This window comes from Rosa rugosa, chromosome 4 (genome assembly GCF_958449725.1).
Source record: "Rosa rugosa chromosome 4, drRosRugo1.1, whole genome shotgun sequence".
Lineage (NCBI taxonomy): Eukaryota > Viridiplantae > Streptophyta > Magnoliopsida > Rosales > Rosaceae > Rosa > Rosa rugosa.
The window spans coordinates 47240699-47263042 of NC_084823.1; the positions used below are offsets into that span (position 1 = coordinate 47240699).

The 22344-nt window shown below is 36.6% G+C and overlaps 1 protein-coding gene, 1 long non-coding RNA gene and 1 pseudogene across 3 annotated transcripts; 2 read left to right on the plus strand and 1 right to left on the minus strand.

Moving 5' to 3' along the window:
* Positions 1-7990: 7990 nt before the first annotated feature.
* On the plus strand, positions 7991-11064 carry LOC133744922 (serine carboxypeptidase-like 31; annotated as a pseudogene).
* A 2342-nt stretch (positions 11065-13406) lies between these two features.
* Positions 13407-15119, minus strand: LOC133741988 (uncharacterized). Of its 2 annotated transcripts, none has more exons than XR_009862296.1 (4): positions 15016-15119; positions 14517-14911; positions 13569-13714; positions 13407-13470 (listed from the first exon to the last, which is right to left on the minus strand). It is a non-coding gene; the product is annotated as an uncharacterized LOC133741988 (long non-coding RNA). The 2 variants fall into 2 exon arrangements; XR_009862295.1 differs by having other exon boundaries at positions 14500-14911.
* Positions 15120-17377: 2258 nt separating this feature from the next.
* On the plus strand, positions 17378-21938 carry LOC133746357 (uncharacterized). The gene is made up of 6 exons (XM_062174537.1): positions 17378-17584; positions 17729-17852; positions 18978-19136; positions 20000-20260; positions 20839-21483; positions 21610-21938. The coding sequence occupies exons 2-6, from the start codon at positions 17766-17768 to the stop codon at positions 21694-21696; spliced, it is 1239 nt and encodes a 412-aa protein (XP_062030521.1). The 5' UTR covers positions 17378-17584; positions 17729-17765; the 3' UTR covers positions 21697-21938.
* The last annotated feature ends 406 nt before the right edge of the window (positions 21939-22344 follow it).

Genomic DNA, 22344 nt, shown 5'->3' on the forward strand with positions numbered 1-22344 from the left:
ACTTTATCGGAGATATATCACAAATATCGTAGATCAGCGAGCGGCTTTCAACCACCTAGAGTATCTTTTTGTTTTTATAAACCTATTATAACTTGTGGTGTATAGGTTGAAGACAAAATTTATATATATATAAAAAAAAAAGGATGGAAAAAAAAATTTAATGAAAAAAAAAATTAATGAAAAAAAATAAATAAATAATCCTTTTTTTTTTTTTAGTTTTTTTTTTGTCTTGAAATGACCATTTTAGCCCTCAAAAATCAGACTTAACGGTCCAAATTGGACGGAATAGTAGAAATTGGATACGGCTGATTGAAATTGGAAAGCTTGGGGGGTAAACTAATTAAATTGAAAGGACAGAGACTAACATGAAATTACCCCCAAACCTTAGGGGGGTAAACTGAATTTAATCATTAGTTTTAATTAAATGTGACTTGATGCCGGTAATAAGTCCCTATCACTATTTGATAGGGCGACGTGGGCTTGGTCCCGGACTGCACCTTTTGTGTGCCTGGTCTGCCCTAGGTAGGCGACGAGTTCCTTGCATTGGCAAATGGTCGCAACCTCCTAGTGGCAGTAATGTATCTGCTCTAGGTAGGTGGTGAGTTCCTTGCTTGGTCAAATGGTCGTTGCCTCCTAGTGGCAGGGTGAAACTAAGTGTCACTGGATGTACTTTCCAGTGGCAACATGATGGGAAATGTGTGCGTATGGAAATTATGCTAAGCTGTAATCGAGTTGCAGATCAAGTTATCTTTCCGTTGTGTGACCTATGTCAAAGCAAATAGAGTCGCCAGTAGAGCGCTCTTTGCTAGTTGGTGCTTTGTTGAATACAGTTGTTTAGTAGAGACTCATGATAGTATTTCAGGATGTTCTCTAGGTGCATATTGTAATCAGGGGTTTTGGTTCATTGTCCCCCCTTGTATTCAACAGTTTCATTAATGAAGGCTTGAGGGCAGCCGCACCACCCTTTATTCAAAAAAATAATAATTTAAAAATAAAATTATATATATATATATATGGGTAAAGCTATGGTATGTTAACATTTCTCATACATCAACTATTTTTACCACTTTAAGGACTCATGTTACCACTTTGAGGACTAATATTACTATTTTGAGGACTCATATGGTAAACTAAGAAAATTTACCACTTTAAGGACTCATGTTACCACTTTGAGGACTAATATTACTATTTTGAGGACTCATGTGGTAACTAAGAAAATTTACCACTTTAAGGACTCATGTTACCACTTTGAGGACTAATATTACTATTTTGAGGACTCAAATTACCACTTTTAAGGCAATTGTATGCATGTCATACGTTAACATTTTGTAGAATTTTCCATATATATATATATGAACTCAAACTCATTAACTCTTGTTTAACCCATCATTTTTTCAAATATATTCACAATATCTCAATAAATGATATAATCACAAAATCTCTATAAATCCAGCATACTCAAATATCATGATAAAAATAGATATGATAAATCGATGCTCAAAAAACAGTATTGCTCAAAAAACACAATTTATGAAATCTTGATAACACAACTGTATGCAAAAACTCGAATATCATTAATTTCTTGTATGTATTTAACTCATCAACATGCTATTGAAAATGTAACTTATGAAATTCCAATAAATCATTAGTAAATCGTAAAATAGATATCAAATCTGGACTATTATCAAATAAATACTCAAATCTCAATCAAGTCATTAAAAACATAAATTAAAGTATTCCAATAATTCATAAGTAAATCGCAAACTCAATACCAAGCCTCAAACATTATCAAATTAAATTAAAGTGAAAATTTAATAATTAAAAATATAATACTGCATGCATATTTAATTTGAAAAGAAAATATCCACTCACTGAATTACGGCTATGACTGTTATCCGACGAATTCATTCTCGAGCTCGATCTATATGTTGTACGTCCTGAACAAATTGATATTATGAATAACTGTTTTCGAGAATCAAAAATTAATTGATGATAATAAAAACCAAAACCCTAAAATCGATAATTCGTCGAAAGCTCGAAATCATATCAAAATGAGCTCAAATTTCATAGATTATGTTAACTTGATAATTCAAATAATCTATCGAAACCCAAATTTTCCAACGATCAGATCTTCCCGAAGCGAAACTCGAATTTCCAAAACTTCAGAAATTCATATCGATTCCAAAGTTCATTGCATGACTACGTACCAAACTATATCCACATGCTCATAATGTTGAGCTCTCCATAACAGACCAAAATAGAAAACCTGAAGTGGCCCAATCACCCAATGAGCCCCCACGCGCCTCCAAAAGCGACTACACATGGGCCACAAGCGCTGCCATACCAAAACCCGAATTACACAACAATACCTATGCCAAAATCTTCCCCTCAATCAACCAAACAACTTTCTAAACTACAACAAGTTCGAAAAACAAACACTGAAACCAGAATTTACCCCGAAACAAATCGAAAATCTAAATTCTTCAAGCCTCCGAATCTCACACCTCACTGCAAATCGATCAGCGTTGCTGGGAGGGTTTGCTTAGCGGTGGATGAGCTTCAAAATGCGGGTGATATCGTCGCAAGATGTGGCCGGAATTAGAAGTTCCTGCCGGCTCAGCCGTCGCGGGTCCGCAACCCTTTTTCGCTTTCATTTGCCGCCATTGGTGATCGTATGTGGAGGGTGAGGCTGGGAACGTCACCGACGTGAAAGGGCACTATAGATGGCGCCGGTTTGGCAACTTGGGTCAGCCGTATGGCGGAGAAACAGGAGGGTCGAAGGGTTGGGTCTAGAATTCGGGTCGTACAGAGAGAATATGGGATTAGGGTTTCGGCTAAAAATGTAAAATTTTCCAATATAGAAATGTGTAATTGCTATTCATAGTGGTTTCCCCAAAATAGTAACTCGAGGTTTCTAGATCATAACTTTTTGCTTACAAACTTTGATTTTAATGTACACGTGTCCACGAACTTGATTTGACATCCTCTACAGCTTTCGTGAATGAAGTTTCCTAAAAAACTGAGCCGAAGAAAAAGTCAACATTTAGTCCCCTAAATGATTGAAATGAAGGTAAAAAGTAAATATTTTAATCGTTTACCGTCTAAATGACTAGTAAACAGTTAATTCTGGATACGCAGCGTAACATTAGATCATCGTGATAAACGACGCAAGATAAATTTGTGTGTACAGGTCATTGTCATGCACCATTATGCTCGAATTTAGCTTTTAAGACTAATGACATGTGATTATGTACTCTACTATTCCATAAACGTACATTCAACCCATATCTTTTTTAATATTGAAAGAGAACATATTTTCATTAACAGTGATGGTACAAAAAGCAAGGGTTAAAAAATGATCATTAAGAATCCTGCCCAACCAAGCAAGGGAAAATGAGTGCCTTACTGAGAAATAATCAACTAGATGCGTCATTAAGAAGTGAGGTAGGCCAAGAAGACTAGGTCAATTAAGTTTTATTTAACCAGTAGTATTGAGAAGGTAAATATAACGCAACCCTAACCGCGCGCTATATGCGACTTTATTCAACTATGATGGGCATAATCATAATACAAAAACTCAATTAAACTTATTGGCTCGCCACTACTGAAAACTTCCTCATTATTATTTAGATCTGGTCCATACTTAGATTATCTTTTTATAATCTTGTTTATAGAGAGAAAGACATCACTAATTAAAAAACTAAAAGAAAGAAAAAGTGGGAATTCAGAGTTTACAAATAAACCAAAAGAGATTTATACCATTGACAGAACCACGTTATACAGAAACAGGGATATTATTATATGATAGAGATTTCATGGATGAGATAATTAAATAATTAGTTTGTGATAGTATCAAAGTTCCAAACGCATGAATCAGTCTTCTCTCTCTTTGTATGAAAAAATCAGCTCCAACAATATTGCAAATAATTAAGCTAAACGAAACATATATATACGTCTAGTATGGTTTGGCCACCAACTTTATTTAAGCTCAAGTTGGTGTCTTATATTGAAGCTTAAATAAGTTCAAAATAATGAAGCTAGGACCATTGAAAAATGTTTGAGTTTTGATTAATTAATCATCGTTCTATCACTTCTATGGTCTATTTAATTCCATGCATACTATATATCTTATTTATTAATTAAGAACAAGTCAATAATAGAAATCGGATTTGAAAAATGAGAAAATTAACGAGCTAGTTCTTGTCATGACTTATGAGTCATAAGTTGCATTGATCAGGCATGAACTTAATTACCACATATGCATGCAGCTTAAAATTAAGGCAGAGTTGTCGTTTACCATGCATGTAATTGATTTTAAAAATTGTTGAGAGATTTTCTTTTTTTGAAGGGAATGGACTTGTTCATAAACTACGAAAAATGTGACCACAAGCTACCCAACCAAGGGATAAGCCATGTTTCTTCAATAAGACATACGATTTTATTACTGGGTACGACAGTAATCATATGCCCCACATGCAGAAATTGAGAGAATTTATCAATTAAGAGACATTGGATGAAATTAATTACCAAATAAGATTATCTTTCGAATAAATTTATATATATATTTTTAATAAAAATCGCCAGTCCCGTTAGCCCTAAAAAATTAAAGGACCAATTGCAATCTAATATACTCATTGGCCACACACACACAACACCTAGTTTTCTTACCTATTTGTTTATTATAGTAACTACTAACTAGCAAATATCATCTCTCTTAATCCTCCATTTACAAAAAAGAATTTGTTACATCAAAGTTCAAGCAGGTATTTTTGATCGATTAATACTCTGCTATATTTGAACCAATACTGCATACATGCATGCTGGTAAAATTGGTTAATAATAACTGGTAATCTGGTATGATGGTGGTGGTGGTGTGGTACTGCATTATTAGCAAATAGCAACAGCACGTACATAAGGAAGCTACAAAACATATTATAAGGCGTCATTAGGTGAGTTTCTACGACACAGAAAATATATAAGACCCCAAAGTACGACTACTACAGAACTGCTTGCAAACGCAACGAGCATACCGATAAATATTATTACTCGCCTGATCGCCTCAGGGTACCTCAAAGTTCAAATTTGATCAATTTCTGTTGTTATTAACCCAGTACTAGCTAGCTTGCGACATAATATTTAAGTAGCACAACCCTATACGACAATTTCGTTTGAATAAAACTAAATTTAATTGCCATAACTATTCATTTGATCATATGAATGAAAGAAACATCCAGTTTGCATCCGGCATCCCCGTATCACACTACACCAATTTTGTTATTAGACAACGGCAGAAAACCGTTGTGGGATTTGGAGACCCACCGTTGTAGAGTGAGCCGTTGTCTGATGAAAAATCAGACAATGGTGGAACACAGTTGTGTGATAAACACACAGACAACAGGTATGTGTTATAACTGTTGTGTGATAGCTCGGCAGATGGCTCGGCAGATGCCAAGCGCGCAGCTGCGCAGCAGTTGAGGGGCGTCTTCAGACAACCGTGCCAGTTTGCAACCGTTGTATGTTAAGCATGTCAGACAACATTTTTTTATTTTGTCTGTTATCTGATTGCTCTTCAAACTTCAGTTCTTAGACTATATCTATTGTGTGATTAACTTTAGGACAACAGAGTTCAATTGCTTCCGTTGTGTGAGTATAAATTAGAAGACACTAATTTGTTAAAAACCGATGTGTGATATGAATGATTGCAGTATATTTGTCCCAATTTTGGCCATTCGTGCAGTCGCCATTATATCTATTCTGTTGTCTGATCATTTGAACATCCCATTCTTGAATTAAATTGTGCATTCATTTGGTCCATTTACCAAATGAACAGTAGTTCATCAAATGTAAACATTGCAAACCATCAAATGAGTAATCTAACCAATGTTTTAAACTTCAAAAGCAAAAGAGGTGCATTTCCCAATCATTCAAGCCAACATTTAAACTATAAAAGCATTCTAGCACATGCCCATCTACTTGGGACATCAAAAGTGTATTTATATTGTTCCAAAACATGGCACATATATGATGCATGAAAATGTATCATCTACTTGGGTCTCTTTGGGTTTTGTGATTCTTCTTCACGATCTGCAACTGTTGCAGTAAAGAAGCTTGCTTTTTGAAAATGGAGTACATGGGTTGTTAAAGACTTGAGCTTTGAGGCGGTTTTGCTCATCTGGGGAAGTATTCCATACCTTGCCACCACATATGAAAAAAGAAGAACAAAAAAATTATGTAGATAGAAAAAAATACAAATTGTAAAGCACCATAGTCTCCGATGTAACAGAAATGTAAAAACAAAAATTGAAACAAAAAAAATATAGACATTTGCTGGAAAAATTGCATACCTTGCCACCATAGTTCCTATTCCGTGAATTATACATTCTTTCAAGTCCAGTAGAGCACATGATATCAAAGACTTACAAAACTTTTCAATTGCTAGAACATTATATACCAGCAATATAACTAGAGGCGACAAAGACTATAAATATTATAGCAACATATTTAATCAAGTTTATACAGCATAGTAGCATACTATGAATTGATGCCAGCTGAACTTCCAATTCACGAAATTTTATGGGTATGGAGACACATATACCATTTGTGAAAAATGAAATGAACAGAAAACCAATGAAAATCATGCTGCCAATCATAACTGAGGCACAAGATTGGGGGAAAATATATGTGAAAGCTATGTGTAGAAATACAACAGAAGAAAAGGATTAGAAAATTGTGCTTACCCCAAAAGTGACAAGACCAGGCCCTCTTGCATTTGGTTTCAGACCCTCTACACCATCTTTTCTGTAGGATCAGACCTGAATACATAGACCTACATGCACATAAGATAGTAGCACAAACAAGAAAAGATTTTAATAAAAGCCCAAATGAAAAGGTAGATGAATGCAGATGGCTGGAATATCATGTATGAATGTAAACGAAATCAACAAATGTAAATCTCCAGGAAAGTTATGTTAAATTCAAAACCATATTAATATTTCTGGAACACATATTATAAATTAAATCCTGAAGTTAGAGGATGAACACACATGACGATGAAGTAGCCCTCTTGACAAGTAGCATGTTATCACTACTAGAATTATGCTCATAGACATCACGACAATTACATCGGTGAGAAATACACGTGATGTAAAACAATGTCATTAACATCGATTCCTCAAAAACCGATTTCTATGAATATAACTAACATCGTTTTTTACTGTTGACCGATGTCTATATTTTGAATAAAAAATTTTCAAAAACGCGGAAAAGACTAAGTTAAAAATTTCAATACGTGGGGAACAAAATTTTCGTTTCCACACACTTGGTCAGTTTTCCCACTCTCTCTGGCAGCCCATTTTCATCCTTACTCACTATCTCTAACAAAACTGAAGACCCATCTCTCCGACTTTTCCTCAAAACCCTAGCCCACTCCTCCTTCCTCTCCCACTCTCTTTCCACGGCCAACCACCGATTCCCTCTCCTCTGCTCACTCCCGCTACGATCTCTCTCTCTCTCATTAACCGCCTCCGCCCCCTTGCCGGCGCCATCACCTCCACGAGCAAGCTCTCTCTCTCTCTCTCTCAGATCTCAGATCTCGGAAGACTGAAAGAAGGCAAACAACCCTTCTCTCAATCTCTCTCTCGAATTGGGGAAATCGATTGCTTCTGTGAACAAAGACAACATCCCAACCAGGGGCGACCGGCACCGTTCTGTCCAAGAAATCTCAGGCGCTGGCGAAAATCACTGATTCACAGTCGGTTCTCAAATGGTAAATCGAAATGGTGGGGGTTTTCAATTCTAGGGTTTTCGGTAATCAATCGAAAATTGAATTATAGATGGGTGGAGATTTGGGGATATCTGTGTTCCCTGAACAAGACAACATATTCTGAAGCTTTGAGAATTCTAAAGGTGAGTGAATTGTGTGGGTTTTAACAGAGGCGGAGACGAGAGAGACTGAGAACGAGGGTCTGTTTTGTGCCGCAGACCCTCACACATGAAGAAGAAGAAGAAGAAGAAGAAGGTACTCACACATGAATTTCAACTCTTTTAGCCCATAAAGTATTGAGTCTTGGGACTCTTGAACTGTCTCTATATCTGTACATGAATTTCAACTCTTTTAGCCCATAAAGTATTGAGTCTTGGGACTCTTGAACTGTCTCTGTATCTGTACATGAATTTGTTCTTGTTATTGTGCATCTGAAGGTACTCACACATGAATTTCAACTCTTTTAGCCCATAAAGTCCCAGACACGCATCTGAAGGTACTCACACATGAATTTCAACTCTTTTAGCCCATAAAGTATTGAGTCTTGGGACTCTTGAACTGTCTCTGTATCTGTACATGAATTTGTTCTTGTTATTGTTTCCTCAGTTTGAGCGTTGAACTCAATATTCTCACAATGGGATACTCAAGCGGTGGCACTGTGGAATATCAGTGGATCAGCCATCAATGGAATTTGTTCTTGTTATTGTTTCCTCAGTTTGAGCGTTGAACTCAATATTCTCACAATGGGATACTCAAGTGGTGGCACTGTGGAATATCAGTGGATCAGCCATCAATGGAACCGAATTTGAGAGCCCTCCTAATAACCCAGCCATCATTTGCGACTGTACTTATGCCAGTGGCACCACCTGCCATACTACCCAACTGTATGTTCTTCACTTGCTGCTAATACTGAATTTAACATAACCTTTACTGAAAGCACTCTGAGTGTTCCCATCTTTTTTGTATTTCAAGGGAGTCTATGCTCTAAAGTTTAGACTAGTAGTCTAAACAAACGAGGAGTGCTTGCAAAGGAACTTTTGGCTTTGAGATACCTGACCTTCTTGTATGCTTTTCTATTTTGTTTTTTCTACTCTGCTGTTTCTTTTATCAAGTTTTGATATTGCATATAAAGATGTGAACTTTTTAATTTCAGTTGAAATAATCTTACTGCATACTTGGGTTCTGGATAGCCAATGATTGAGCCTCTTTATTGGCCTCCTTATGGCTTGGAATTATGGGTTCAGGTTGCTTGAAATTAATAGACTCTGTCAAGTTTTTCCTCAATCCTATTGACTCTTGTGATCCTCCTTTACAGCCTGGTTTCAGTTTGCAAAGAGTTTTAGAAAAATACCGTTTATCGTGGATGTTGTTTTGGCTTCCAATTTCAATTTGCAATTGATTTGTTATGCTTTTCTCTAGCCTCCTAGAGAGTTAGGCTGTTTAATTCCAAAAGCAAAATTTCTATTATTGTCGCAAGTGGTTTCTCAAGTTCCCATCATACAGAACAAGAACCTTCTACATTGCAGGGGAGAGTTATGCAGGTAAATAGGTCATTCTCAATCCCTCAAACCCTCACCTATCAACGATGTGCTGCAATCGAATTTGTTACTGTACTCAGATTCTTCATATCTTAATTTGTTAACAGGAAAATATGTTCCGGAGCTGGCCGAGCTCATCAATGACAAAAACACTTTTTCAGTGTAGTCTGTGAGCTGTGTATTCTGAATTAAAGTGTTTTCTTGTATATGATGTGCAGCTGGGTAATCCTGAAACCTCAGATGCTGAGGATTGGAGAGGTATAGTGGATTATGCTTGGAGTCATGCTGTGATATCAGACGAAAGTCACAAAGTAATACGCAAAAACTGTGATTTTGACGGTGATACTTGGAGTAATAAGATCTGTGCAATAGGCGCGGATGAAGTACTAAAACAATACAAGGAGATAGACATTTACAGCCTTTATACCTCAGTCTGCATCGGTGATACAGCAGTTCAAATGATGGTTCGATGCAAGTAATGATGATGAAGCTAGCATACATCTACAATGGTGAGTGAAGATTTCAAATGATAATTTAGGCACACTTAAACTTCAATTGGCTCAAAGCTAGATACTTTCAGTTTTGAGCAACTAATTAATGTTTTAGGCACACTTCAATTAAAATTAGTCATAGACTTGAATGTCTTTTTCTTTTATCAGATGGCAAGGATTATGGGTGCATGGGTTTTGAGCAACTAATGTTTTAGGCACACTTCAATTAAAATTAGTCATAGACTTGAATGTCTTTTTCTTTTATCAGATGTCAAGGATTATGGGTGGCTATGATCCGTGTCTGGATGATTATTCAAGAAAATTCTATAACAGAGCAGATGTGCAAAAGGCCCTCCATGTTAGTAATGGTCCCCAGCTCAAGAACTGGAGCATCTGCAGGTAATTAATCCCATCTCCCTCGCACTATTTTGGACATAGCTAGCAACAATACTTAATTTGACCACGTTTGCCAAGATTGCTAGTTATATCCAGACTGCACTCAACAAGTGGCAATTTGCTAATACAATTTTGTTTACCTAATTTCGTTGCAGTACCAAAATATTTCATGAGTGGGTTGATTCAAAGCCATCTGTTCTTCCTATATACAAGAAACTCATTGCAGCAGGAATGAGAATATGGGTGTACAGGTACATTTAAACTTATTTATACATTTATGTTCGCTGCCTAATTAACATCAGTAATTTTGAGGGGATATATATTATACGATGAATTAATCTTAAACCACCTTAACTGATTATGGTTTTGTTTTATGGATAATTAAGTGGAGACACGGATGGAAGAGTTCCTGTGCTGTCCACGAGATATAGCATAAGCGCTCTGGGACTGCCTATTACAAAAGCATGGACACCGTGGTACCACCAAAAGCAGGTAATCAGCTTTAGCTAGCCTTAACAATGGAAATCACATGAATTTGATCTACGTCAGTTCTACAAAACTATATACCAGTTCCATTAATTCTCTCAATTTAAGTCTAATCTTTATTTGTATACGGTTTGGTATATATGGTACTTAGGTGAATGGGTGGTTTCAAGAATATAAGGGGCTTACATTTGCTACATTCAGAGGAGCCGGCATGCAGTTCCTTGCTTCAAACCAAGCAACTCACTGGCTTTATTCACCTATTTTCTCCTTGGGGAATCTCTGCCTTATTTGACATATTACTTAAGGAGCTGAAACTCTTGCCTTTTCTCTACTTGATGAAGCAGCTAAAGTTAGGCGGATTTATGATATTGCAAATGTTTCGTCCTCCATGAATCTTATTGAAAAGGTAAAACTTGTAGAACTTGTGATAGAGAAATATTAGAATTCATAATCTCTTAAACAGCTAGTATAATGTACTACCAAGCTAAACTGTGCCCCAATCTCTTAAACAACAATTATTTATGTGAGTCGGTAATCATTTTCTTGTACTAAGAAACAATGGCTAAACCTCCAGCTAGAAAAATTAAATTCCATCTAATTGATATATACATATTATGCAGGAGCATTAGAATGGGGCTGCTCCAGCTAGAAGTGTTCTGGTGTGGATCCTAATATAAATTTGAACGTGTCTTTATATGTGCAGGTCTTTCAACCTGTCTTTTGGTGAGGAATGTTACAAGCAAGGAGGATGGTAGTTATTACCACACATATGGTTCAAAAGTTTTGGTCACTAGCTTTGTGTATGTATAACTCTTTAAGTTCAACAAGAAGCTTATTAGTAGTTTTAGGTATTTTGATGCTTATAATTTTGCAAAACTGTGATTTTGGATGGTGTTACAATTGTGATTGTTGGTTTGTAATTGAAATGAGTTCATATTGGTATCTTACCAATTTTCAATTTATAAAGGACATGATGTATATACGCGTATTTCAAATCAGTATTAAACTACAAAAACGATGTCATTAAAGAGATGATACATCAGATTGGAAACAAAAATCGATGTCTCTTTATTCAGTGCACATTGAATTATTAAGTAAGAAACGATGTAACACAATCCAATAGACATCGAGTTATTAAGTAAGAAACGATGTAAAACAACTCAATGGACATCGACTTAATAAGTAAGAAACGATGTAAAACAATCCAATGGACATCGATTTATTAAATGAAAAACGATGTCTAGTATAAGTATGAACATCGGTGCCAACCTCAAAAACTGATGTTTAATAGAAAAATGGACATCGCTTCATAAAAGGAAACGATGTTTAATAGATTAATGAACATCGGTCGCGTAATACAAAAGAATGTAGATTCAATCTTAAATAGTGTAATATATGGCAAGTACCCGTAAAACTTATAAACAGCAGGCAAACTTCAAAAACACCGATGTGTAAGAGAATGTAACACATCGTTTCTAGAATGAGTAACGATGTTAAAATGAATACTACTGCTGTTGGACCTATATTTCGTTAAGCATTAAATGCATAAATATGAAGGTTTAACAATATCTAAAAACACCAATTTGTGATCATAATAGCAGTTTAACATCGATTCTGGAACATAATCCGATGTTTATTATTATATGGGACATCGGTTTTTAACCGATGTCTATTTTTTTCCGATCTTTTACATCACCCACTAACACATGTGCACAAATTTTTTTTTACATCGGTTTCTGGCCGATGTATATGAGAAAAATTCTAGTAGTGACACTCTTTAACATTAATTTATTTGATTTCATTTTACCCTTCTTTTGATTTCATTTTCTTTAGACTACAAACGCATGACAAATGTTATAGGCTTCCCAGCAAAGATGGTGAGTTTGTTCAACCAAACTTTAGGCATAAACATGAACACTTATTCTAGCAAGAGAGACCATTATTTATGTAAAAGCGCATTTAAAAATAGCAAAATTGTAAGAAACGTGAACAAGTCAACTTAGAACACAATCATAGGATTCTGGTTCACTTTATCTTGATGGTTGTAGCAAAATTAATCATGGAGGCTGACTCGGTGGTGACTGGGACACAGAGAAAGTCAAGCTTCAGAAAGTATAGGCTAAATAACCAATTTCTCCTAGGTTCCTAGCATTAAAACAAAGAGAAATGATTCTTAGATTAAATTACCTCACTTGTGCTTTCTTGCTCTCTTCTTTCATCCTATCCAGCGATTCAAAGGCTGCATTCCCAACTACCACTCTTAAAGTGGGATACTGCTTCAATATATATGGCATGAACCTGAAATCACGAGGAAAGAATATCAAGCAAAATGATTTGAAGCAGACACAGAGTGCATTTTATGACGTTATTCCAGCAGTAGCAGTAACACTGAGAGTCTGAGAGAATGATAAACATAAACATATGGTTCACAAAGGCTAAAGTCTAGGAGCTTCTCTGAGGCATTTTCACAAACACCTGGTGGGCAAAACAAAAATGCAGCTCTCCATTAAATATGCCAGCTGTTTCAGACTCTTTTAGCTGCATCTCTCTAATTGACCAAAGCTCTTCTAACTCCAACTCAAACTATTCTTTCTTCTTCAGTCCTAAACAACAAACAGTTAAACCACATCCAAAATAACCCGACAAAAATTCAAATGAAAATAAGGCAAAAAACAAAGTCAAAACCAACCTTCAACTTTTTTATTATCCCATTGTTTTGATCTAGCTTCCATTCCTCCACTGGTACCTCCAATCATTGTGCCAGATTTTCACAGCATAATTCCATAAATAGTTACAACTAATTTAAGAGGGATGGACAAAAAAAGTTAGATATCTAGCTAAATATAAACAAGTCCGACACAGAATACTTATCCATAACAAAGTAGAACTCATTACCTTTGAACCTCTCACCAATCCAGCTTAGGCGCTTAGCCTCATTAAGTTCGTCACAAACAAGAGTATTGCCAACCGCAAAAAGAATAGCCTTCTAGAGTTACTTCTTTTATACTATCAATTGCCATTCCAAGTTGAATATCAACACCCTACATTAGAAATTAGAAAGAGTACGTAAGTCTAAAAAAATCAAAGTAAACAAGAAAGAGAGTAACCATCATGAAATATCATAGATGAAAAAGTAGGGCCTGGAAAACAACAGCATTGAGAGTCCCATAACTTGTAGAGCTAGAGTCAAGTACAAAACCAATTAAGCCACTGAAAAGTTGAGTACAAACTTTAATACTTCATTAATAAGAAATCTTACCTTGTATCAAGTTATTGACGAATCACAATATATCTTGTAACTAACATTTTATATCTACAATTCAATACAGATTTGAATACTAACCAAGCAATCACATACCAAACACCAAAACTTAATCAGACAAATTTCATAAACTAAAGCACAAAAAACTTACTAGGCTGCCAGTGGCTTAGTAAGAAGGAGAATAAAGAGGACCATGCCGATTCTAGATTTTATCACAGAACATTAAAATGAAAAACAACACATTGAATCGATCTAGCCTAATTACACTACTACCCCCACAATCAGGTCTCAATCACATAGTTAATGCTAAAAAAAAAAAGTAAACAGTAACCAAAACATCTTCATATTTTCAATTCCACAAAACCCAATTACAAATTCAATTCGAAAAGGAACTTCATTAACAAAAAGAACTCAATCAAAACAGTAACAGGTTTCCAATCCCACAAGCCCCATTTCACCTTCATCAACTGGAACCATAAAACTTATAGAATTGCCGTGCAACAAATCAAGGGCTCGTTCTTTTCCATAGAATTTACAAAATTTAAGCTAAAAGAGAATTAAAACCTGAATTCAATTAATACCATTGTTGACTTGGTCGCTGTCTCCGGGGTGAGCTTGTAGTGACAAAACCCAATCCGCAACTGCGTCCTTGTTAATATGAAAATCCAAACTTCTAATTAGTGAATGAAAAAACTGAACTCCTTAAACGGCAACGTATTGAGGAGGGATGACGTACGCGGTGGAGAGCATGGAGGAGGTCAAGGCCGGAGACGACGAAGTAGGCGAGAGTGAGGCGGTTGATCTCTTGCATCTGGTATTGGTGTGGGAGGAGCTGGTACATCATCCCCAGAAAAGTCACGTTCTTTTCTCTCTCGAAAGGCTCGGAATCCATGGTCGGAGATGGAGATCCGAGTCTCTGTTAAACTCCGGTGACTAGAGTGCACAATTTTAAGATATGCTTATGAATATCAGAACCCTAAATTTTGCATCTCAGTGAATTGAAACAGTAACGAAGAGCGAAAGCTGACAAATCCAAATCAAAATTGAATCAAAACAGTAAAGGAGACGACGAGAACTTACCAAGTTCGAGACAAATCGAATCAAAGGCGTGAATCGAAGTTCGAGATGACGAAATTGTTTAGGGCTCCGGTGTGAATCCAAGTCTAAGGCTGCTCCGTTGTGAAATCAAAATGACGAGAGGACGAGAAACAAGAAACCCCAAATTTTAGGGCTTACCGGATTCTAAGAGAAATCTCCCATTTAGGGCTTCGAAGGCTTCGCTTCGGAGGCGTGGATTTAGGGTTTAGGATTGTGGAGTGAGTCGGAGTGAGAGTCGGACAGCGATGGAGTCAAAGAGAGAGTCGGTGTGAGTCGGGGTCAGCTGTGGGGGTTTTGTGGAGTGAATGCCGTGTCGGGTTTAGCTGTGGGCATTAGTTTGGTCTGAATGGATTTTTTCTGAAGTGTTCTAATAGTTTGGTCTGAATAGATCGATGCTATTGTGTAGTTGTCTAGCGCTAGGACACATGGCCACGTACATAAGCCATTAATTTCATCATGCAGGCATCAGACCATGGTTTTCCACATATCTGTTGTCTGAATGCCACTTAAAAATTTTCAGTTTTGCCGCCTCTTGTTGCCTGTTGAGAGGGAATCTAATTTTGGGGGAGAGAATGCAGGGAAATGTTGGAGGGAATAAGTGCCATTTTGAGGCAAATCTACACACATCCAAACTTTCCCAATACATCTCCCTTTATCAGACAACAGAAAGTAAAAAAACAGTTGTATGATATTTTGCAAGCTACACTCATACAACAGATATAACTATTCTGTTGTACTTTAGAGTATCAATTTGGAGCCAAATTTGAGTCAGGCTAGGAGGGAAATCTGCCGCTATTTTTTGTTTCATTCAGACAACAGAATTTTCTTGTAACTGTTGTGCGATGACCTTCTACCTAAAAAGTTCAGAATTTTAACTGCCTTATACAACGCAAGTTTTGTAAACGCGTTGTGTGATTCACTTTCCTTCATCACACAACACTTTTTTTTTTTTCATTGTGCAAAAAGTGTCGTCTGATAAGGTTTTTGGTGTAGTGGATCATTTTCAAAACCACAACGCCCACCACTCTCTTCACACTGTCCACAACTGGGGTTAACCCATTTCAACTGAATATCATCCTGCAAAAAAGACGTATCAAGGCCCTGGAACACTAACCGTTGAGATCATCTGACACGACTTCGGCGTTGAATGATCCACTGCCGGCATAGTCATGATAGTGTAGTTTGGAGTACTAAGGCATTGAATTATCTGCTGCCTGTCCCCGTATGGGTATTGATATGTACAACTAAAGAAGCTGATATCTTGATATGATTCGGCTTGAAAAGGTGTTTTCGAGAAAGACGAGTGGCTGAAGTAGTGCAAGAACCGTTCTGGCATGCAACTGTCGACTACCGTTAGGGTTTGTTTATGGTAATTGATGTGCTTGATGAAGACAGACTCTCCTGGAGAATTTGGGAGAGATAGAATCAAGCTTTAATTGATTGGAATCACAGGAGAGATCAAACCTGGGATAGCCACACCTTGAATCCTCAATATCATTATTTAGGCGGAAAGGAAATCGTATAGTAACATCTGAATCCCGCTGCAGTGCCTGTCTTGGCAGATATGATCATCATCAGTAGCTCTCGACTCTTGTTGCCCTGTTTGGAAGCCTTTAGCTAGGGTGCATGCTTTACTTTCTAGTTGTTCCTCCCAGGCCCACTTTCTCAGCTATCTATTTAGGCCCAACTAGTAATAAGATCTTTCTTGCCTATGTTGGGCCTATCAATGATATATTTTCTTTTGAGAAAAATCAATGATATATTTCAAGAAGGAAAAAAGATCACCATTTTCAATTCCGATTGCCTAGAAGTGGGATTCCGGTAATAACAGTATAAGACTAGGTACTTTGCCAGTTATCACCATTTTCTTTCAAAACATCTGCAAATAATATATACATATTGGTCAGTTCACTGAGACTAAACAACTTTAATAAATTTTTCTTGCATCCTCTAACTCTTTGTCATTCTAAATCGAAGATCTTCTATTTTCACAAAAAGCTGGGCAAGTGTGTGAGATGTGTTATCAGAAGCGCATTAATCATACTTCTATTTCTTTTACACAAAAAAAAAAAAAAAAAAAACAATGGGAATGCATTGAACTTAACTTCACCTATTTTCCATTTTGTCTTCACACTTCTCATCTACCATCCTCCTATCTCATAATATTTTTTCCATCTAATTTGAAAAAGAAAAAGGGGGTTTTTTTTTTTGGTAAGCAAAGACAAAGGGTTTATTGACAGACGAAGGAAAACAGAAAAAACATGAACTAGACATTACAAGAAAACAAATTTGATCAAAGAAATCCAACAGAATTTCACATTTGGAGGGAACGGAATTCATCATTTATTTGATCACAGATGGCGGGAAAATGTCCTTATAGTCCTTCACCACATATAGAGATTTATATCCTTCTCACCCCACATCACCCCCCTCTCTCCTTCTCTCTCTCTCTCTCTCTCTTCCAAACCCTCTCTTCTGCTTCAATCCCACACCTGCTTTCCGCATTCTCTCCAATTCCAGTGCCCTAGAGACGCCTCACCCTCAAAGATCGGTACTTTTCTCCAAAACACCCACTTTCCCTTTCCCTCAAAATCTAGGGTTTTCTGTTCCGGGGCCGATTGCCCATTCTTCATTGTAATTTCTCGATTAATTTCGTGACTGACCGTTTAATTTTGATTGGGTTTTTTGGTGACAGGGGTTTTGCGCCGAAGCTGTTGATTGTGTTGGTGAAGATGGACCCTGCGTTCGCGGATGAGGGCCACGACGGTGAGACCGTTACTATCGAAGAGTATCTGAAGGATGTTGAGGACCAGGAACTGGTTAGGCTCTTTCTATCGCTATACTGGTTGCTGATTTTTCGAGTGTTTTTCTTCGGGTTTTCGATATAAGAGATTTGGGAAATTGAATTGGTTACAAATGCTGCATTTGTGTGCTTATGGTGCTGGTGCTCTTTTTTCTATCTGATAATTGTTTGGGGACTTTGAAAAGTTTTAGGCTTTATTAGTTTGTTGGCATTCAAATTATATCAGTCTTGAACAATACTTCTCGTTGATCTGTTGCTAAGCATGTTTCAAATGGAAAAACGAAACCTAACCGTCCTAGGCTGATCTGCACCAATGTTGTGTGCTTTTTATCTTTATTTGAGTCGTCGTCCTCTCCTTAAGTTTAGAGGGTATTGTGTATGAATTAATTTGAGGTACTGTGTGATTGTTCAAAGATGCGAAAGGTGATTTTTGTTGTGAAGGAAAATTAGTACATGTTGAAAGTGTGACGATGAAAAGAAAATAAATTTTGTGACCGGGGATAAGTAGAAGTGCTACGTTTGTGTTTTAAGTTTTTAACCAACAGAACTAACTCTTTGAAGCACATCTGGTAAAGGTATAGTGCCAGTGCTTGTCTAGAGGTTAAGTTGATCATGCAACAGCTTGGTTTGACCCACAAGTTCTGAGTGTCGAGTAAATGAACAAAGTTAGGTTTGGTACTCTAGAGTGGAGAATATTGAGCTCAACTCATTCAAAAGATTAACATACACAACTGGAGAAGGGTTGGTGAAAAATATTTGGTATTGATAGCAATACTAATATTTGGTCAGCAAACTGAGGAAGTATTTGAACAAATGGAAAAGAATTAGGAGAATGAACATAATGAGTAACATGTTCTTTTGAACTCTGTTCTTAATTCCACAATCCGTAGCTCTTCTACTTGTCAGATTGTTTTGGTGGATGAAACCACCCTTTCATCTTCATATTGATGTGCAGTTTGGTATATTTGTTTAATCAATTGACCAAGACAAATGTTTCAAGGAGCTAGAGCAAAAATCTCGTGGGACGGCCTTGTTTTCCCTTCATAGTCTTAATCTGAAAAGTGTATTACAGACAACATTGAAAACAGTTTATAATGTTGACTGTACATTTTGTAACCTTTTGGTGTTTGATTATATGTAGGAAGCTGATTTGGTTTTGGGGGGCGATGAAGGCAAGGAGTGTACCTATAATAATGGGTACATGAAGAGGCAAGCAATTTTCTCATGCTTGACTTGCACACCAGATGGTAATGCTGGAGTTTGCACAGCTTGCAGCTTGTCTTGTCATGATGGCCATGAGGTACTTTGATTAGTTGATATTCTTATCTGAACTGAATAAAAGAAAGGAGCCTATGGCCCAAAGAAGGAAATACACAGAGACAGCTATCAAAAGCCATGATTTTGTGATGACAAGTATTATTATGTTGACCAATGTCTTAGAAGTTAAAATTTTCAGCCAAGTGTTGTTTTTAGAAGCTAAACAGCCCAAATTTCTCCCTTCCGAAAAATATTGCTGAAATTTTGGACTGAACTTTCTAGATTCTATCAGAACAGTAGAAATATCCTGAAAGTTGCTGAAATTTTGGCCAATTTTGGAAATGATTTGGTCTTAGTTACTTGATTAGTGGGTCTTTTCTTTTGTATGCATATCTAAGCTAGTTGCACCATTCCAATCTATTCACTCGAGAGAGTCATATTGACATCGTTGACCTAAGAAGTGACTTTAAATTTTGTGTCTTTTGTGTCCCAATCATAGCTTGAAAGATTTCTCACTTTAGAAAAATGATTGTTTAGCGCCTAACCAAAATAATATGATTTGATTTTGAGGTAAGAAATAACAAAAAGATTATATGTGTGAAATATGGATTTGATTTCGATTTCTAGGATTAGGGTGGAAATCAAGCTGAGTCTGAAGAGATATGTTATGAAGTTTGAACCACCTTATATTCTTTCAAACCATACCTAGCAGTGCTTGCTTTTGCTTCACCCTTTTTAGAACCTGATTTCCTTTTTCTAGCTATGCTGCGGGAAGGAGAATGCTGGTATCTGTTTCCTTTTGGGAACTGCTATTTCTGGTTCATTATATTTATACGTACTGACTTAAATGGATATATCTTGATGTATCCTATTACTAATGGTGGTTATTATTGTTACTTGGACAAGATTGTGGAACTATGGACCAAGAGAAACTTCAGATGTGATTGTGGAAATTCAAAATTTGGTGAGTTCTACTGCAAGATTTTCCCAAGTAAAGATATCGAAAATGTTGAGAACTCCTACAATCATAACTTCAAAGGTTCCTACTGTACCTGTGGCCGCCCCTATCCTGATCCAGACGTGGAAGAACAAGTAGAGATGATACAGTGCTGCTTCTGTGAGGACTGGTTCCATGAGGAACATATTGGTCTTGATTCCTCTGATGAGGTTAGTAGCTTGGGCTACTGATATGTTTTTCACTTGTGGTATCATATTCTTGGGCGTTGTGTTAACTGCATGTTTCAGCAGGCTATTAGGCACAGTATAATTCCTGTCTGAGTGATGAAATTAGTAAAATATTACTGGGTTACTGTGTCTTTCTGTCAAGCTCAGCAGCCAAGTTGTGGACATGACATAAACCTAAACTCATGTTGGGATGGCTGCATGTACTTTAGAAATGATCTCAGTTCATCTGTTTTACTCTGAAACTGCTCTTGATCAGTTCGTATTTGCCTCATCATCAGCGTTGGCCACATTGATAAAATATAGTATAGTTGTATCATTACAGTACCAAGTCCTACTCTGGAATACTTTTGGCGCTTGAAAACTTGAGGTCTTCCTGATGTTTACTTTGTATTTCTACATTCATGAAATTTAAAATTTCATAAATGCTTATCTTACAAATTTCGTTGGGTTGGAGTGTACTTGTAAAAAAAAAAAAATCATGCTCAATTGACATGATTACATCCAATGGTTGCTATTCTGTCCAACTATCATGGTAACATTGTACTCGTCCTTTATTACAGATTCCAAGAGATGGAGAAGGTGAACCTCTATATGAGGATTTTATATGCGCAGCATGCTCAAAAGTTTGCTCCTTTCTAAGACTATATACTCGAATCATCTTGGAAGCAAGGAGCCAAAACAATTCTTCTGTTAAGACTGGAAAAGATAAAGAAGTTATAGCAGATGAAGTACCTTTAGCTTGTGGATCTGGAAAGCTAGAAAATATTCCTCAGAGTTCTACTACCAACTCTGAATCTGTGTCTGGAGGGGAAGTTTCACTTGGAGAAAATTCTGGGAAGAATATATGTTCAGAGCAATGTGCTACAGATGCTGATACACGTCCTACTTGCGCTATTGGAGTTGATCTGGCAGTTGCTTCCCCTGTTTCAGAGAGTAAGCCAATGTTTCTTTCAAAAAACTGGCGGAATGCTCTTTGCAGGTGTGAAAAGTGCAGTGAATTTTATAAACAGAAGCATATTAGTTTTCTAATTGACAAGGAGGACTCAATCATTGAGTATGAGAAAATGGCAAAGCAGAAGAGAGAAGAAAAGTTGCAGCAACGTGAGGGGGCAGAGTTAAGTATGCTGGATAACCTTGGCCATGTAGAGAAAATTGAGATTCTGAATGGTATTGCAGATATCAAAGATGAGCTTTGTTCTTTCCTGGTATGTCATCTATGATTAAAAATATAGTTTTGTTCCATGCATTGCTTTTATATATTAAAATCATGCAAAGAAGCTGGTTCAGAACGTGAGATTTTCTAAATTATCAATTTATTTTTATTTTTGCAGGGATCATTTGATCCATCGAAAGCAATCACATCTGCTGATGTCCACCAGATTTTTGAGAATCTAAAGAAACGCAGGCGTGTAGAGTGAGTTATTCCTGGATCTTTGCTGCAGTTGCATGCATGTAATAATATTAATCTTCTGTTTCTGCTTTTGAGTTGATCCAGGTTTCAGTAAACATTATAAAAGGCCTTTGCTTATCTTAGGCTTTTTAAAGTTAGAATGCTCTTACTAGTATCCATGTTATTTTTGCAGACTTATCAAACACCTTATGATTTTAATTTGAACTTCCTCTAAATAACTTTGACATGAAATCAAGTGAATTCTCTAAATCGCTATGATTGTGTATATATTTCCAGGGTTTCTTTGGTTAAGACCATTACTGTTTATGAAGAACTTGTTTTGCTGTAGATCATATGAAACTAAAATGCTAAAGAAGACATTTCTAGTTGTGAGCTGACAAGGAAATTAATTCTACCTCTTGTGCAAAATAGTAGGAAATATGTCAAGAGAGAAAGTTTATGCATCATCTGCTGGTTCTACATCATCTATATTCTGAATTTCTGATAGGTTTCTTTCTGCATTGTCTGTTAGTGAAATTATCAGTTTAATAAGCTCAAAACTTCATGTGCGATTCGGATGTTGATTTGTTGCATCATTCTTCTGGTCTAAAGCTTGGCAATTAAATAATGTGGTTGGTTCAGTAAATCTAGGGCCCCTGATTTTGTGATTGACACT

Bases quoted from the DNA above. Each gene is read 5' to 3' on its own strand.
- LOC133746357 (XM_062174537.1), top strand. From the start codon at position 17,766: ATGGACCCTGCGTTCGCGGATGAGGGCCACGACGGTGAGACCGTTACT. The intron at 17,853-18,977 runs GTTAGGCTCTTT...GATTATATGTAG, and splicing joins ATGTTGAGGACCAGGAACTG to GAAGCTGATTTGGTTTTGGG. The intron at 21,484-21,609 runs GTATGTCATCTA...TTATTTTTGCAG, and splicing joins ATGAGCTTTGTTCTTTCCTG to GGATCATTTGATCCATCGAA.